Source organism: Varroa destructor, unplaced genomic scaffold (assembly GCF_002443255.2).
Source record: "Varroa destructor unplaced genomic scaffold, Vdes_3.0 BEIS01000006.1, whole genome shotgun sequence".
Taxonomy (NCBI): Eukaryota; Metazoa; Arthropoda; class Arachnida; order Mesostigmata; family Varroidae; genus Varroa; species Varroa destructor.
The window spans coordinates 5,670,740-5,689,387 of record NW_019211459.1 but is presented as its reverse complement, the minus strand read 5'-3'; the positions used below and the strand labels follow the sequence as shown (position 1 = coordinate 5,689,387).

The following is an 18,648-nucleotide window of genomic DNA, read 5'->3' as shown; positions in this document are numbered from 1 at the left end:
CAAGATGTCTTCTTTCGTTGCTTGGGCCAGTTTTGAATATGGAAAGTATACCCTGAATAGAAAAGCGGTGAACTTACGGTTTATGCGAACTGTTCTAACCGGGTGATTCATTTCAGACGTGATCCCTTCGGCGGCCAAAACAGTCACAAGGTGTCCGCTTGTAGCCAGCCATAACGTAAATACTCCCAAACAATACTGAGCTACCTGTAGCCACCGCACGCGAGGTAGATCACCTAAACTTATCTTCATTGTAGCTGGTATTTTTGTTGAGATTCGTCGTCTGAGATCAGATTGTGTCAGGCGCCGGAAGAGGTCAGCCGATTACACAGCCATCACCATAACGCAGAGGCAAACGCGACTCGCGGCTCTCATTCGCCTAGCTATGTATTATATGAAAGTAACCTGCCACAGAAAAAAAAAATGACAGGAAAATAGAAATTTTTCTGTTGTTAGTTGTTTCGAGATGTGTCTTACCTTCTACGTCTCGTCGGCTGTTATAACTCTACCAAAGAGATCAATATAAACTAACTATATATAATATATTTTAATATATATTTGCTTATTAGTAGACCACGAAATATGGCACATTTATTAGAATACTAATTCCTATATTTTTAACGGGTGGAGTGTAAGTTAGTTGATGACAAAGCAATGTATTATAACATCCATTCACTTACTGTCGTCGTCACTACTCTTAAACATTTTTAACAGAAAAACAATTGTACTATGGGCTAGAATGAGTGTGCAAGTAGAATAAGGTTATGTTCCTTTCTTTGGTCTCATCAGAGAAAATGGCCGTTCCGCGTTTTGCCTGCTAGAACCAGTTGTTTAATGGTGCATACGCGAATACCACATTGGCATTATATTGTAAATTTGAAATACGACAAACAACGATAAGCTCAGGATATCTAGCAGTGCGCCGCCGTACTTTGAATCGCCCAACAAAAATTTACCACGTTTTTTTAGGACTAAGAAAAATTGCCGTGGCCCAACAGGCTGCTATCGCGATACCGAGCAAAAGCAGAATTTTTTCTATCCATTCATATTCAGTTCATGTTGATTATTGTAAAAATATTGCAAAAAAAAATCTGTAAACGTAGTAGAAGATCTGATCAACCACCTCTGCAGGGTCAGATCATATTAACAAATTAAGCAAGAAGCAAGGCGATACCTTACAGCTGTGGTAAAGCTTTGGCAATGAGTAACACGCAGAACAAAACATTTGAGCGATTTGAAAAGAATCCGATAGGCGGAGAGTCGCGGACAAATGTACAACAAAGAACCCGTATGTATTTTGAGAATGAACTATCTTTCATCGTCAAGGTCTGCCGAACGGAAGATCGGAGAACTTTCTACCCCTATGGGATAGTTGTTGAAAAGTGTTTGGCAATTCCTGATCAGCAACCAGAAACAATTAAAACCCCGCTAAGCTCTGGCCAAAAAATGGCAACGTTGAGAACAACAAAACTTCATGTAAACACTACATCAATGTCACCATAGAAACTCTGCTCTTATTTTTTATATAACATATAGGCAAGTTTGAAATTGAGACAAAGAGATCAATGCAAATTGTTGCGGTTCAATTAGCCTATATGGGTTTGTTCGCTCACGAAAGCAGGGGAAGACATCAGAAGCGAGCACCAGAAAATCTGTCCCCACCCATCATTGTTGAAAGAGTAGCAAACGCGCACGACAAAAAGGACACACTTTGGCCTATTTCACCGAAAAGAATTTTTTTTTGCAGATAATAAAGACAGGCGAAACAAGCCGCCACTTAGGCTGCAACGGGAAATATCAAAAAAAAAAATCGCCACTTTTCGAAGGCTCATACATACAAAGCTTGGGAGAGATTGGCCGCTCTTATGGCGGAACTGCATATGGTAGAAGGGTTAACAAATATATTGTCTCTGGCTATAGGCACTTTACTAGCGTTTAACATTAACTGAAAAATATTGCCGTGATCTCGCAGGTGATATTTCGGTCAGTGTCTTTTATGGCAGAGGATTTTTTAAACGAATCGAAGACGAGATGTAAGGGAAAAAATAGATCTTAGAGTTCAACTCCCCCAGCTCTTGTTTTCGTTTCTGACTTGCTGATACTGAGCCTTGATACACGTGATTCAGATCAGTGTAATAGACTATCTTCATAATCTAAAACACAAGTCCTATGTTAGGGCTGTAGGGTCCTATGTCGCCGACACGTTTTGTCTATCTATACTTTACCTCTACCTCTGTCAGTTGCATTGCTATCGTCCTTTTCAACGAAGCGTACGTACTTCTCCGATAGTTTAGACAATTAGTCCGTTCTTTCTCCGTCTTGGGTTCTGCCCTGATAATCAAAAAATCATTGCAAAGCAGTGATTTAAGGCCTTCGTCAAGATAGGTGAGCGTGCTTTGCTACAAAATATGAACAGCTAAGTAACCCTTAATGCAACAGACAGGATGGAATGATCATATACAGAAATTTTGTTTTTTCGATAATCTAAAGAAACAAAAAGAAAGAATAGTGATTTTTAGATGTTCCGTGCTCGACACTTGTGCCCTACCCTGCGCCTAACTTTTTTTTAATCATAAAGTATTCTAACTATGGGATTTCTCTGTGCTTAAAACAGCGTCTTCTCAATCTCCCACTGAAATGTCGACGTCAAACTAGGATTAAATACGTACAGCTGGTTCTAGTCATATAATAACAAAAATATTACTAAGATCGATATAATATGTAGATAAGGCATCAGACTAGGCCAAGTATATTGATTCTGCTCATAAGTTGAATGCACCTGTCAAAAGCTTGTTTATTGTACGCGCAAAATTTCAAACAAGTAAGTATGTCCCTATCAAGTGGTTGTTTGCTCGTTACCAGCAATTCTTAACCCATCTGAATTTTCGTTTTAATTTTAAATTATTTCAATAATTGGAATACTTCTTTCAACGGCCGAGAAACCAATGCACAGATCTCAACTACCTGATCCTTTTTTTAAATAGTATCCTAAATACTCGAGTGTACTTAAGTTTGCATGATGTTGATTTGGCGCATACCGGCTTTCATAGCTTTCGTTGATTTCAATATTTTTCCGTATGTACTAATAGATCGGATTGATCCATTTCGCGGTAAGAGTGTTCAATTAGTTTCTCTATAAAACGTATCCCGCCCGTTTAGGAGTAAACTAATTGTCTTGGAGAAAAGCATTACCCATGAAGATAGTACCCTTCTAGTGGCGCTGATTTATAGACATTGTATATGGTGGCCTTGTGCTCAGAGCGAATAGAGTTACTAGCGACATCGGCACCGATTTAGCTACTTGTTGATTTGTTACCTAGCTGATAGCTGTTTAGTGTCTATACGGCTATACTGATTGGTAACCGATTGGAAATCACGTATTGTTATTGTATTAGACCGATAAATTGAGTTATTCCATTTGTTGCCACACCCGTGGCTTATCTAGATTACAATCGAACAATCCTCTAGCGTCGGTTGTTTCCGATATGACACTCGTCATATCGGAAATCACAACGCAACGTACGATAGCAGATTTGTCTTGGCTATCTATCATCATTGTTATCGTCACTTTGTGTCGTCCTAATACCGTTTGTCATGTCGTTATTATCGTTGTCTTGTTCCCTGTTTAAATTTTCCTTATCAACCCCCGTTTGCCCATTCACCCCACTGGCTATAGGACGGCCTTGTTCCCCAGTGAAATTTAAGCGGCTCGCTTGTTTACTTAGCCAATCCTATCCAGCCTAACGTAACCTAAGAGGCTTCAGCGTTCGACTTTGGACGGATACGAACTGTTTACTCTGCCTACCGGCGTCGACCAGCCGACCGATCGACACTCACCCACATATTTACAGGTGCACATAACGACCTTCAAAGATTAAGAAAGCAATCATCTTTGAGAACTGCCGTCGCCATCGTCGTTAGTGTCTCCATTACGCCAGAGATACGCCAGGGAATACATTAAAACAAAAAAAAAAGTTATGTTTTTTTTCTGTACGATCTGCGTTACGTTCTGTACGTTATTTTCTGCCTATGTCCCGTGCAGGCGTATATTCTGAACAACGAAGGTGTGGCCCAAACTGTGCGCCGCTACGCGGAGCCAACAGTGTTAAACAGAAACAGTCGCAAAATGGACAGCGAGCTTCAGTGGAAACAACAATATCTAAACAGATTATACACCGATAATAGACATAAATACAAATCGAATAATAACGAAATAGGGCATAGATTCGCAAAAGCGTTGATTCTTCGGTAGTGATCGAGCAAAGGCGTGCACAATCTATCGGCCCACTGCGTCTAAACAGGAACAGCTACCCGTCCGAATGGACACAAATCCACTATAGTTCAATGCCTTCATACACCCTCGCTTGCTGGTTCTCAAACGTTCAACGTTAGCTGCTGGCAGTAAGCGGCCGCGTGTCCCTCCTTGAATTCGACATGTGACATCGCCTGCTTTTCTCCTGCTCGTTTTTCTTTTCAGTATCGACGCCGACGCAGGATGGCAAGGACTCGCCAGGTCAGCATCAGCAATCGTCAGACTGTTGCTTTATTTACTCTATATAGATGGACATTAGAAATAGCGGTGTTGCATTGTGTAATAACATTAATTAACATTATGAATGTGGTATGGCTGGCGTGTCTTCATCCGATCACACACTGACAGGCATCGAGCGAAAAGATTGTTCTTGCAGGAGGAGTTAGCTACACACCTAGGGAATACATAACGTAAATAGTCTTCGATCGACTTATGTATGTATGATCGATTTGTCTTCATATACAGATATCAGTAATTCCACCCATTGTTTACGTCTCCTCCTCTGTCTCTCTCTGGAGTGTATATATATATATCATTAGATATAGTATATTAGGGAGAATTAAAAACAGGTAAATACACAACAACTATATATTATGCATACGCGCACGTAGTATGTACGTAGTAATACAATGGAACGAATAATATATTGCAGCTTTCAAACGAAATGAAACGTATCAAAATCATATTGTTGTTACATCGTACGCTTACGAGCAAACGCCAGTCTCTGAACGAAACGTATGGTGTTGTTCCTTGCCATTTCTGATGAGCCTTTTAGCATCGGTAATAAGGCTATATGTCAGAGCTTCAACTCAGAGTAACCTTTTCGATGTGATCGGAACGATGACAACAACGTTGACGATAGAAGAGAAGCAATAGACAGAGTTGCTATTACATTGCTAACAACCTTGTTCATCCATAATATTGAACGATATTATCATTATTATATAATTGACAGAAGTCTGTTTTTTTTTTTCTATCTTAGAATTCGTGCTGCAGATTATATGGAGACGTGGTAAGATCTCTGAGATGACTAGTTGTTTATTTACGTGGCATTAAACCGGTAAACTTGTAACGCCGAATTTCATTTCATCCGCTGTTACCGTTGCTAATAGTATCCACTCTACGGTAGTTTAGATCATTGAAACCCTTCAGGTACTGTAAAATGGCGACCTGAAAGACGAGCCATACAGAAGAAGAGTCTTATCAATTTTGCATAGTTCGCGCTACGCGAGATAGTGCAAGCTAAAAACCACAAAGCACTTAATAAACTTTGACAAATCTGCACACATTGCATATTCTAGTCGCTACGGGATCGACATTCATTACATGTCATCGAATCCCCCCTATGCTACAAATTGACCAAAATTCAAATCGACCCCTAGTGCTCTTGACCATCAGAAGCAGCGACAGGAAGAAGAAGATGATCACCTCGCTCCTCGTACTGTTTAACTCCGTGCTCACACTGCCCGCCGCCTACGGACCAGTGCCGCTTTGAACCCCAGATAAATGTCAACCCCAGCGGACGATAAGAAATACAATATTTAGGTTTGTGTAAAACTGCCAAGCAGAGCTAACATACGATGACAGTAATGCAACGCAGAACGTCGCAAGCTGCTGCGAAACACAATTTTCGACAACCCGCCCGCCCACACGCGACCCTCAAGGGTACTTGTCTTAGGTTTCGGGTTTAGACGTGCTGGCTCTCCAGGTGACGTACCGCCAAGCTACCTATAATGCAGTAATACATTGTAGAGTTCAGATTCGATAAAAATTGGCTGATTCGATAGTAGATTTCATTCGTATAAACTGTCACATGACTACCCGATCGACAGATCAGCAATCTCTGGCGTCAAAAATTAAGTCACCCCTTTGCATCGTCCCTGTCATCGCCAACTCGTCCTGTCGGCAGGCTAAAAGCTTCGTGGTAACGAATTTGTCGCAGGTCTATGATAGGCAATGCGTTCATTAAGAGTGGATAGTAACAGTTACGTACAGCATAATTGGCTCATTGTTAGTAATAGTGTAACAATCCAAGTAAGACGAGTTTAGATAAATAAAAGCTTTGCTGCTTCTGCAAAAGAGCTTATTACATGATGTAGATACGCTGTTAGGACACAAATTTAGAACAGCTGTCGCACGTTCCGGCGTTTTAAGAGCGACAGATAATGACTTTCGTTTTATATCACATTGTGCAAACATTTATAGTTAAAGCAACGGTAACTTCAATACGTTTCTGCCTGGAACCAATTCGGGTGTGACGGGTAAATTGTTGTCCGTGTTAACCCCAAAGGGTAGCAAAGCATCGTCAGAACCGGAAATCTTTAGGAGAGGCTCTATAGATGGCGAAAAATTTACTCAAATCCGCTCCTGACCTATCCATTATTATTATACACCGTTGAACTCGTTGGCCGTTGGAAAATTCCGGAGTAGAACGCTTATTGATAATTTCTGAAAAAGATCGCTAGCCTTGTTGCTTCAAACACTATTTGTCAAATAGACAGGTATAAGTTTCGTTTCTCGTTTGACCGCAAGGTATCGCCGCCTACTAACACTGACGTCACAGAGATAAGGCATGTGCCTTTCAATATTTTGCTAACAATAAATTATAATTCATTATTTCATTTCGGGTAAACAAAGCCGTCTGATCAATTCCATGAGACGGTTTACTTGTATTCCTTTTCCGACAATGTCGATAAAAGCAGGACTTTTCGGGAGGCCCCGACGTATGTTCAGATACGCGCGTGCGCCTGAGTACAACAAATTGCCCGCAGTTAACTAGCGTGGCAGACTACTTATTTTCGCTATCGGCTTTCTTATGGCTATTATCATTGACATTGGCTTCGCAAATATGCACTAGGCTTCAACGTCAGCGACAACAGCGACCGCTTCTGTAACGTGAATTTTTCTCTCTCGTCAAGTCGTGCTGTCCTTGTTCTGATCTGTCTATGATCAGATTGGCTTTTTCTGTCCTCCCACGCTCCCGGTTATTTTGAGTCCGACCCAACAGCGATGCTCGAGCACGTGCTAAATGTCGTTGCGCAACTAAAGGGCACCTCTAACAGTAGTAAAATTCTATTGCTATTTTTTGATGCCGATATTGCCGTTGCTCTGACAGCGACATCTAGCAACGACGGATCTCTCTGGTCGCTTGTTAACGGTTATTTTATATCTTTATTTCCTTTAGCTTTTCTTTACACTTTTCGCTTCATCTTCTTGTTCCTCTTCCTCCTACCCCTTCCCCCTCCTCCCCAACCCTCCACGTCCTGTCCACCCCGCCCCCCTCCTCCTTTTTGCTGCTGCGCCATCACCAACTATTATAGTATATCATTCGTTGAGACATTAGTGGCATTATCAGGCGTATTAGCGGCGTGATAGCAGGGAAGACAGCGTTCTGTTTTTTTTTAAAAACAGCAGCAGCAGTAACTCTCCATTTTTGTTCGATCCACAGGAGGCGATTTCAGCTTCGATTTATTCGATGCAACTACGGTATGATGACTACGCTAGTGACCGCATGGCGGTAGCAGGTATCTACCACGTCAACAATCATAGTAGGCCTCCTTGCCTTCGACAAACGCGAGCAATGTGGGATTCAATGCAATCCAGCGAGGGACGCACGTCGCATCGACGTATGTTGCATAGGTAGGCAGACAGACAGACAGGTCGAACAGCCATTTATTACGTTTTTCCGCCATTGCGACACATTGGCCGCTTCTTAGGACCTAGCGTTCTTTGGGGATGTGTGTGCCGTCTGAAAATTTTTTTTTACTTTAATAGTAATTTAGCATTTCTTTCGATTGTGTTCACGTGTGTCAATATAGAATAACGTGCGTGGCTTTATCTTTCCGTACGCCAAGATCTATTGTCCCGTAGTACGGGCCCAGTTAATGAAACACGCGCGCGAATATATTTAATACGTTTTCATTTTCTCGGTTCAATATAGGGTAGATCTACGCACTCAACGCAGAGAAAAGCAGACAGGGGACGAAAATTGGGGACCAGATAAGCCGAAATACATCGCAATTAACATACTTATGACAACCAACAATATCTGAGATGCTCCACTGTCAAGCAATAACAGAGTTCTTCATGGCTTTCTAGCCAGTATCGCTGTTAAGCGTTCCATCAGACGGATGGTTGCCGGCGCGAAACAAAGCGTGTTCTTGAAACTCGATTCGGAGCCACACCATCACGTCATCTCTCTATACAAAGTAGCATGAACACGAAATACGGCCGCTTGCGTGCGTAACTAACATCTCGTTAACTTAATACTCATTATTCTAACTACTATATTCTTCTTAGGACACGGATAAGCGATGAAGAGTAATCATATTTATTGGGCATAAATACAGAACGGTACTACGTAATGTAGCAGAAGCTCGTTGTTCAGTTCCCATAGGTTTCCATGACTTTATACACGAAGCGGGAACGCTTTAATCCTACTTTGTTATTTTTTTCGATATAGAGCTGCACTCATCGCGCGATAAATTGCGTGGTCGACCCAGCCGACTCGTTTCCCCTGACACCGATAGATAATTCAACCATTGTTCCCAATGGATTTAATTGAGCAGAAAGCATTAACAGAAAAACATGTCGCTATCGTATCCAGCAGAGTTTTTAACAGTACGAACGAGCTTACGATACTTTCCAGCTATAGTCCTGCTTCCAGACGTAAAATAGGATAGAATTTATAGAGCAATAAATTTTGACGACAACAACAAGAAAGACCACTGCCACTGATAATAATAATTAAAATAATAACAGATTTGCTTATTTACGGCATGTTGTGACTAGACGAGTGAGTGGGCCGAATGAAAATGCCTACTATAGTTAGTCAAAAGTAGCTTAAAATAGGAGTCTACTATCCGAAACCTTATCTCTATGGGGGCCGTATCTTTGATTTTATGGTTTGACCTATGATAACCCAACAAACACATACTGCAGGTTGTGGTCGTCCTGGTCGCCAGGCGTAAGATACGAAGCTGCAGAGGGGCAAAAAGTGGTAATAAAACCAAGTTTATGGACCCTCGCCGCAGTGTAAACTCTTGGTCCACGTTTACATATTCGAATCTGCTTGGGAACACCGTTGACACAGGGGGAGCAATCAATAATCACTATGAACTGATTGTGAATATACATACACCCCCGTCTCGAGCACCCTCGTCAATGCTCCCTTGCGATGGAAAGTTGCCGTGATCTTTTAACGTACGTATCTGTACACAAATGGGTTACAACAAACGTTTTTGCCGCACGCAGTCGCTACTGCGTTTACCTGTGAGCAGCAGCTCGAAATTTTTAAACGAAAAATTATTGTTATGATTACTCTTTCAGTTAATCAATTGATTTTAACGTCACAAAAAAAAATGCTAACATCCTATTTTATGATGAGTGTTTTTTGTTACCGACTGCCGATATCTGATTATCCACTTTCACAGCAGGTCCAGTTACAATAGGGAATAGTGTAGCAAGCACGAACAGCTAATGTACAGCAGTTGAGCTCTCCTCAGCCACAAAGAGATTACCAAGTCACGTTCATGAAAGCGTAAAAATACATGTCTGAAACATTTTCATTTCGCTTCAGAGCCCACGTAGCAAACGCGCGTAGGTCATTTTGCGGGTCCTATTACCACCTTGAAATAAAATGAACGTATGTAGATATATATCTATGTATGATGATCACAAATAGCACGTTAACCGCGGCGGGGCAATCCATATCAAAAAAAGTAAGAAGATATTTGATCGGACGCAGCTCTCTTCTTCCCGTCAGTCTATCCCGCTCTTCATAAAATACTGCCGACTGATGTGTAGCTGCGGCAACTCCCATTCTCATGTAGAGCAGTTTATATAGTGCACCCACACGTACGCACGTACACTTTTCGTAAAGATAAGATTTGGCCGTAGGGCAAGTCGGCAGCGCCGCTAATTTAGGAGCATCTCTGTCTAGACTCACTAAACAGTGGCCTGGTTATCCTTTATTGGCGGTAACTGCAACTTTGTCTGGCTGGCTCGAATGAGCGACGACCAGAAATCCGCCTTTGGCCTTATTCCCAGCTTCTTACCCCCCTTGGGCATTCAATAAACGTATCAGCACGTTAGCTAGTTGTCTGTGATGTCTGATGCCACCGTCATGCGGCCCAGTTGCAAACGGAAGCTATACGCACCATGGAATGACCGACCAGCATCGCGTCGCCGTTGATCCTGATGACTCCATTGCAACGACAGGATGATGAAACCATTAAACAGAGAGGGAAGTAGAGAAAAAAGGATATCCACAACCAAGACCAACAGTCCATTGTCCACAACCCGTTCATACGATTATCACCGCTCAAACTACAGACGCTCATCCAGACATTGAACATTTTGCATGCGCTCGTGCAACCCGGTAGGACTGGCATCGGATCCTTGGCAATGGAACTAACGACGGTCAATGGAAGCATCGCATCTGAAGTATTAACGCCCTGTCTAATGTCCCATTTCCCGCTGTAACAGCCGTCCAGTTAGCATTTGGCGTTTCAGTAAAATGACACTAGTAGTTAGTTAGCTCGTTGTCACCGAAAATGGTAACGGACAAAGCCCTTGTAAGCATGCTGTGTGAGTCTAAATACCGTCCCTAGACGCTGCCCTTTCCTCCGACCGCATGAGCGTCAAAAATGAAAATGTCAAAAAAAGACCTGTTGACATGGCAGGGACTTATTGTCGGCATTTAGGGTCTGAATTCGCCAGGATAACCCGGAGCGGTGCTGGTGGAAAAAATGGTTTGTATGGCTCCTTAGTTCACTTCCTTTTTCGCGTACCCGCACGGCATATTATACGCTGAAAAGGCGTGTAAATAGCAGGAAATGTTTACCGTCCGCGAACTGAAGAACAGGCCTTTTAGGACGTAATTGCATCACTTAAGCGTAGCTAACCGCGGTACTCACTAGCGTTATTAGCCTCAACTCGTTTCACGGACGAGACAACAGCGCTTATATCTCAGGAACGAGCAAAACCGGAAGTTGATCCTTGTTTGCATCGTTCAAAAATTTTGGCAATTAAGCAGATGAACATCTTAGGCGCATTCACGCAATGGCTTTAAACGCAAGTAGGACCATTGATTTAAAGGGCCTCATGGACCCTTCAACCGGCACACTGATCCGATTTGCGGTTCCACTGTAGGGTATCGTCAAAGTACGGTTCATATAGAGAAATAGTTCGTTTTTAAATATCGAACAATCGCACGGTTCAGCTGACGCATTTGCTAGGGATATTATCCATGTAGCTATGTGGCATTACTAATCTCTATGAGGGCCTGGAGACAAATTTCAGAGAAATATTATATTTAGTTGTGCACGTCATCCTTTGACCTTCAGGCGCGACTATTATATATATATGTGTAATCTGGGAGAAAGTAAGCTATTACTCGGTGTGTCCAAAATGATTTTACGTAGAATGTCATTCAGACAGGACACGGCTGAGCGCGTGACAGCGCAGTCAAAAGCGATCAAATCGATTTTTCGTGCAGAATTGACGCCAGAGCAGTGACGTCCTGCGCTTCTCATAACCCTCATAATGGAAAGCTCATAGTGGAAAATGCGTTACTACCCTGTGCTTCTCTAGCAAGAACAATTTTGCGTCCTTATATACGCATCGACTATTTGGCCGGTAGTTAATTTCGCATATGACCCCAGTATATGAGCACCGAGTTTTTTTTACCGACTTTATAGCCAGAAAATTTGCCGCGGATTTAATGACAAATGCACCGGATACCCACAGAATGAGAACCACCTACTATTGGTCGCTGTTTTTCTAAACTACGCTCTACGTTCATATAAGCAATGTTCCGCTTTTAAGCTTTGATCTGATGCCCTGCACAGGACACTCAGATCTACCAGGGATCCTGTTTGAACTTTGTATTTTAGCTTGATCTTCTAAAGTTTGGTTTACTTAAACTTGTTTGTGGGTAAAGTTAGAATAGCCCTACTTGGTTCTAACAGTTAGTGGATGTGTGATTAGAGAACCATTAATTCTTAACGTAGGATAAAGTAATTATCTATGCGTTTTAATTAGGTTAAACCTCGGTATCGTGGAGTGCGACTTACCAACTATCAAATGCGCGATAAACGACCTTTCTCATATCGTAGTGTATGTTAATCTTAATTTCTATCATGGTGTCCATGGACATATAGGCCTCATGGGGAAGCCTTTAACGTCTCCATGTAATGGACTTGTTATAAACAGTCTCTACAAATGAATATGCCCTTTTTATGAATACGCCCATTTACAAGATACCCATCCCGCGTGAGGTAAAGGTCGTAATTGATATTTTGAAATTAAAAAATCTCCTTTTCGAAACGTTTTAGCTCTGATGTATTTAGGGGCCACAATGATTTATTTTTTGGTTATTTAAATTTTACAGGGCGCATGCGATGAAAATGCATTGAAACAATGAATGGGTCCACATATCGACAGATCAGCTCTAGCTGTTAAGCTACGGCTTTCCTGCTGACGATCCGAAAGATTGTTACATCATTCGTTGCTCAGAGACTAGACATATAAAAGCACTGTCTTTAAACAACCATATAAGACATTTATAGATCGTCCTCTATTTGCGGATACATAACATAAACGCGCGCGGGACATGACACGAACTCGTCTTAACCACCGAGCAGACTTCACGTACTCATCATTCATGGCGGCAACGTATTCATCAACGCGGAAAGTCCCTTTTTACCGTTACACGCTGTCTGACCGACTTTTTTGACGTCGTCTTATCTGTCGCGTTCAGAAATCACTTGAATGAGTCAATCAATGAGCGCTTAAACTATTACCAAATAGATTCAAAGTATAGCAAATGATGTTGCTAGCACGTTCGTGCCGTCGTTCAGCAATAAACATTGAACATTCGTTGTCGCGATGCACGCCAGTGAAGCCCCAACACAGCCGCAAAAGCCACAAACATAAACGTCGCCAAAAACAAATAACGCATAAACAAACGTCAGTGTTTCAACTCTATGATACAATCTATCGTACGATTAACTAGCGAACCAGCTATTATTATTATTGTAAGAATATATTCAACAGAGTCGTCTTTCGCGAAACGCGAGTACGACTAGGAATAGCGAGGCTATATCGCAAATGCTGTGCAAATCTTTTTGCTGTTAATGGCTGTACAGAACCGCGAGCATCGCACACACCAGCCCAATACCGCTGATATGGGGCGAAACGACCCAAGACATTGGCAGGCATTAACCGTTACGGTCGCCACCGCTATCGCTAAGCAACACTGATCGGCGACAAAGAAAAAAAGCCCATTTGGAGGGAACGAGCGACTGCCAGTAACCGATGACGATGGCGTACGTGCATAGATCCGCAGCTCAATCCTCAACATCTTTACATTCAGTTAATGAGAAGAGATATTTGCAAGGGAAATTCTTGCGCAGTCTTCGGCTGTAGCGACAGAAGTATGTTGCAGTAAAAAAGAAAAAAACTTTTATTTCTGCTGCCGTCTCTGTTGCTAGCCCATACAGAATAGTAATTAACATTTAAGTCATTTTTGCTTTTTCGTACGAATATATCAGGCATATAGGCCGGCCCGTAAGCCACCTGTTGGGTAGCATAACAACTGTCTGGCACCAAAGTGGCACGAACACGTACGTACGGCATTGGATTGTAATGGCGACAAGTACCGCGGCCGTCTGTCAATTATGAGACGCACAGCTACCGAAATTCGTTTTATTTTTTTGTCAGTTGAGCCGAACGTCAATAAAAAACGGCACAAGGTGTATATTTGAGTATTATTGAGCACGAACACTGAGCTACAAAGCTGCTTTGATGTGTTTCCAGCTTCTTCCATGTTTTTCTCGACCTACTTATTATTAATGCATAAACGAATCCGTTTGTTCTGCCTGTAGATTTTATCTTTTTTTTTTTTTCTCTTATTTATTAGTAAATATGGATTGTGTCGTGTGCATCTATCATTTTTTTCAAAGGACCTTAAAAGCTCTGCGGCCGGTGACTGCTGACGAACACAGTTTTTGTTGAACAAATGATAGACAGCAGAGTATTGCAAAAAAATCGGCCGTATTGATCTCAGTTGACTGGGCCAGTGTTTTCGTATCGTACGGGTGAGTCTTTAATGGTCTTATTCGGATCCACTTATTATCGTTTATTCCGACTTCGTGTAGCTGAGCCTCTCTGTTGCAATAAATGATCTCTTTAGCAGTACGCATGATCAGCGCCAGTCCATTGATGTGGTCCAACGTAAACTGACATTTAAAGCCCAATAGATAAAATTTACTAACGGGACGCAAAGCGTCTTCAGTGCTAAACATGATTGTTCCGCTGTTTATTGCCCTTTTTCTCGGAATCCTAGAAATAAAAAGATTTCATGAGAGGCACCAGTAATATAATGGAGACTAGTTTTTTTTCTCTTTTATTGACTATATAAACAATTGAATCTGTTCTGTTACCCATCTGCCACACAATACCCTATCATCTATCATAGGACGCATCCAACTTATGGCTTTCGGATGTCAAATGCACAGCGTTCCCGTTAATAGCTTGTATTTTTCTCCTGACCAACGCTTTCCCTTTAGTTAACAACAAAAAGGCATGATAAACTAAACAACACCTAATTATAACATTGATTACGTTTAGATGAATAACTTAGTGATGTGAGGGCTGACGTTTAACGCCAATAAATGACGCCTCCCAGCGAACGTTTTGTCGCCTTTACTTTGACGGCCATTTGCTGGCGCGTCCGTCTAACGTATAACCATTCATTCTACACAAGCAGGACAACATAATAAAGCATGCACCGCATAAAAGCTATTATAATTATTATAAACTGTTATGTCTAAATGGGCAGACGGATACGCTTGGCGGAACATTTGCAGATAATATAGGGCAGAGCATGGCAATATTGTCGTCGCTGCTGCCATTGCCACCTTGTTTCAGCCGACGGCTACGTACGGCTGGCTGTCTTTGACGTATTCTGTTCTACAGAATGCCACCACTTCCCCGGCCGTTTCGTGCCATACTTTTGCGCGCCGTTGTGAACCGGCTGTAACTCATATTACTTTGTTGCACACTGTGCACTTTCGTTATGAAAGCAGAATATCTTCCCCCACGTAGTGGGGCAACTGTTTTGATCCGGGTGGACATTATCACTGAAGGAGCAATTGCGCCGCCCAAGCAACCCCCACATCACGTTCGCCGTTACTCACGACATCGGCAATTCTGGTCTACTAGCCCAGTTATCATCTGTTTCATTCCATTTTACATCAAACTGCTACATCGACTATCACTAACTTGATATTCAATAGTCTTTTTCCATTAATACTAATCGGATAGACTTTTCTATGGACCTTCGCCCTTTCACTTATGCGCGTAAAAGCATAAGCCAGCTAACGGGCTGACGTTAGGTTATTGCATTGGTTTGCATTCGAGTTGAAAGGCTTGTTTTGCATTTCCTGTCACTCTTCGTATTCACGGTGATGACCTACCATCGCGGCAGCATAGGAGGGCCTGTTATTAAGCTCATTGTGAAGCAGTACAAGACAAACGGTAGATAAATCCGGCATTCGCTGCCAGTGGCCTTTTGTTAGCAGCGCCTGTTTGCTATAGTTAATATCGTCGTTATTGTCGCTACTCAACTGTAAGTGGGACGCCACCCTTCCCGTAAGCAGCTGGTCGAGCAAGCACATTCGGCCAGTCCGCGCGGCGACAGACGCCCGCTTGTCGTTGCTGTTCGCCGATAACTGCTGCCCCCTGATAAAGCCACATCTTTCGACCATGTCGGCAATGATAGCAAACAGTGCATCCATGACGATGAGAAAAATCGCGGGAGTATCCGCGTAGCGGCAACGGAACTATGAGCATGTACGGTAGTAACTACATCTAAAAAGAAAGGAAGACGGTATGGGACGAGAATGATGATGGCGGTCGTCTCGTCACAAAAAGCTAAAGAAGAATCAAGGTTTACAGCGTCTGCCGATTGTCAGTCTGCTGCCAGAAACCGCTCGTTGATGAGTTGTCGTTACTCCCGCTGCTCCTACCACCATCAAAGCGCTGTGTCTATTCTCAACGAATAAAAACGCCTGACGGTTCGACGGAGTTATTGCTTACTTTGCTGTTCGCTGAAAGAACAAATTCAATCGTCGCAAACGCTAATCCAAGAATGAACTCTGATGTGCTTCAGCTATACGGTCACGAACTCAAGAAACACCACCCTATCGATAACCTAACGGGGGTATCACCCCTTATGTCTGCTTGTACTCAGTCTCTGATTGTTGTCAAGACATGCGCGCACGTGGCGCACTGGTTGACGCCAAACTTTGAGGACTCTTTTTTTTGACATTTGAGACACAGACCCATTCAGAGACACACACACACTCCAAGGGCCCTTAGAACAGAGAGTAACCTCTCTGTATTTAGAACCTCCCTGTACGTAGAAATTTTCCCGTTTTGTAATCCCCAATAGGGAACGTGGTTGGCAAAGTCGTAACTTAGAGCGTTAAGTTGTGCCGACCCGACCGACTTCGACTATATTATGATAATAAAAGTAATAGGTATGATCTAAGGAAACGGATCATGACAAAGATAATTATAATTACATTGTATTTCTTACTGAAAAGATTAACAGCTGTATGTCTGCACGGGGGCGGATATACATAAATCAAAAGAAAACAGAAATTATCCTCGAGTTGATTCTACTGGTAACGATGGGGGTGATGACGATGACCATCGCGGACAGAAGAGGATAAGGGAGTTTCTGTTAAGGACATCTACGACCTATTTTGGTAATGACGTTTCACCATAGAGGATGCTCACTAGGTGCATTAGAAATCCCAGTGTTGTTTTTATCTGGTACCTGTTAGTTGAGTACGTTGGCAGCCGCGTTTATGTCGGTAAATGCGCAGACGGCCTCTCTGGCGAGATTGGCTAAACAGGCCACTTATTGACTTATTATAAAAAACGATTCTCATGAGACTTTCCATGGGTCTGAGAAAGCTGCCGTGGAGAAACATTCTGCACATACGTGCGCAATAACGTTCGCTTGCAATCAAGAGATTTTACGTAACGTGAGCTTCAATAGCTAACTATTTCATTAATAAAATTAAATACCTACGCAAATACATTAAGTATACGGCAAAGGATGAGAACATGTGCGGCCTCTCAGAACGAATACGTTCCCTATAGCAACTCAGAAGACATTTTTCCCTGCCTTCCAATGTATAATAAATAAAAGCAACTTCTATTCCGTAACCCGGGGGTCGAACTCATCTAGCGAAAATGACTGGATGGTTAATTGTATCTTGCCTAATCGAAACCGTTCTACGTTCTAATCAGATCAATTATACTAAGCCCGCGCATAGTTTACATATAACAATACATTCTTTTTACATACAATATTTTGCATAAACTCTTCCAGCCCCTTGTTTCTAGATGGCTGGGACCTTGCAGGTGGTCTTACCGTCTGACCGGTCATAAAGAGAATATAGTTATGACTATTGCTATAACGGACGCAGCTTAAGTTCTCCACAGACGTCTGCATCTTTATCCGTATTTGAGCAGGTCTGTAGTGCGGAATTCACGTCGTCGATCGATGCGCTGATTCAACCAGCCTGCTAACGTACCCCTAAATCAAGCGTCATGATAGCTAACGCCTACAGCTGCTTGCTCTGTTATCGTATTGTGCCTATTTGGCCATGTCGCCTTTTTCAATTTCGTTTTAGCGACGTGCCCCTATGGGCACGAACGAACGCAGCCTGGGTACAAGCGCCTTAACTTGGTGGCGAAGAAAAAATAACGAAACGTACAGAATCAGGTGCTTTCTGACTGCACCCTCCTAAGCGGCGGGCTCCACGGTCATCACGGTAGAATAAACGATAGTTCTAGCGAACTTCGCTTTTATAAGTTATGCGTACGTTCTACGTGACGGAGATGTACAGCGCTGACATGATGAACATAGATAATGGATCTAATAAAATACAATATAACTTCGACACGTGATTTTTTTTCGTCAGAAATTCTGACTATCATGCGTTATTGCTTTCTGCTCTGAGCTGATCCACTTGTTCAATTAACGAATAGGCAGATATTCATTAATTTAATTACTGTAGTAATAATGACCTTATGATGGTCGAGGAGACACTTAATGAAATTAATTAAGTCATTATGAATGACTTTATCTAAGTATTTCAAAAAGGAAAACGTTCTTTCGAAGCTTCACTGCTTTTTCGGGAATACGTTTTTGTTCGTGAGTATTAGCAAGCATCAGCTAGTCATGGTTCAGTCGGAAAACTGATCCGAATGTACCGACGTGACACGCGTCTCTGGCCATCTATCAGATTGTGATCGCG

The 18,648-nt window shown here is 42.3% G+C and overlaps 1 protein-coding gene across 7 annotated transcripts in view; it reads right to left on the bottom strand.

Annotated features, from left to right (window-relative positions):
- Window positions 1-18,648, bottom strand: part of LOC111252896 (semaphorin-5A-like) — a 69,857-nt gene that overhangs the window by 8,120 nt on the left and 43,089 nt on the right. For 6 of the 7 annotated variants that reach the window (XM_086992409.1, XM_086992411.1, XM_086992410.1 and 3 more), the window contains one exon: window positions 78-402. In XM_086992409.1, coding sequence (XP_086848535.1) covers window positions 78-249 — 172 coding nt within the window. In that variant the 5' untranslated portion in view covers window positions 250-402. Of the gene's footprint in view, window positions 1-77; window positions 403-2,222; window positions 2,329-18,648 lie in introns of all 7 variants that reach the window. The other variant, XM_086992412.1, reaches the window with a different exon arrangement.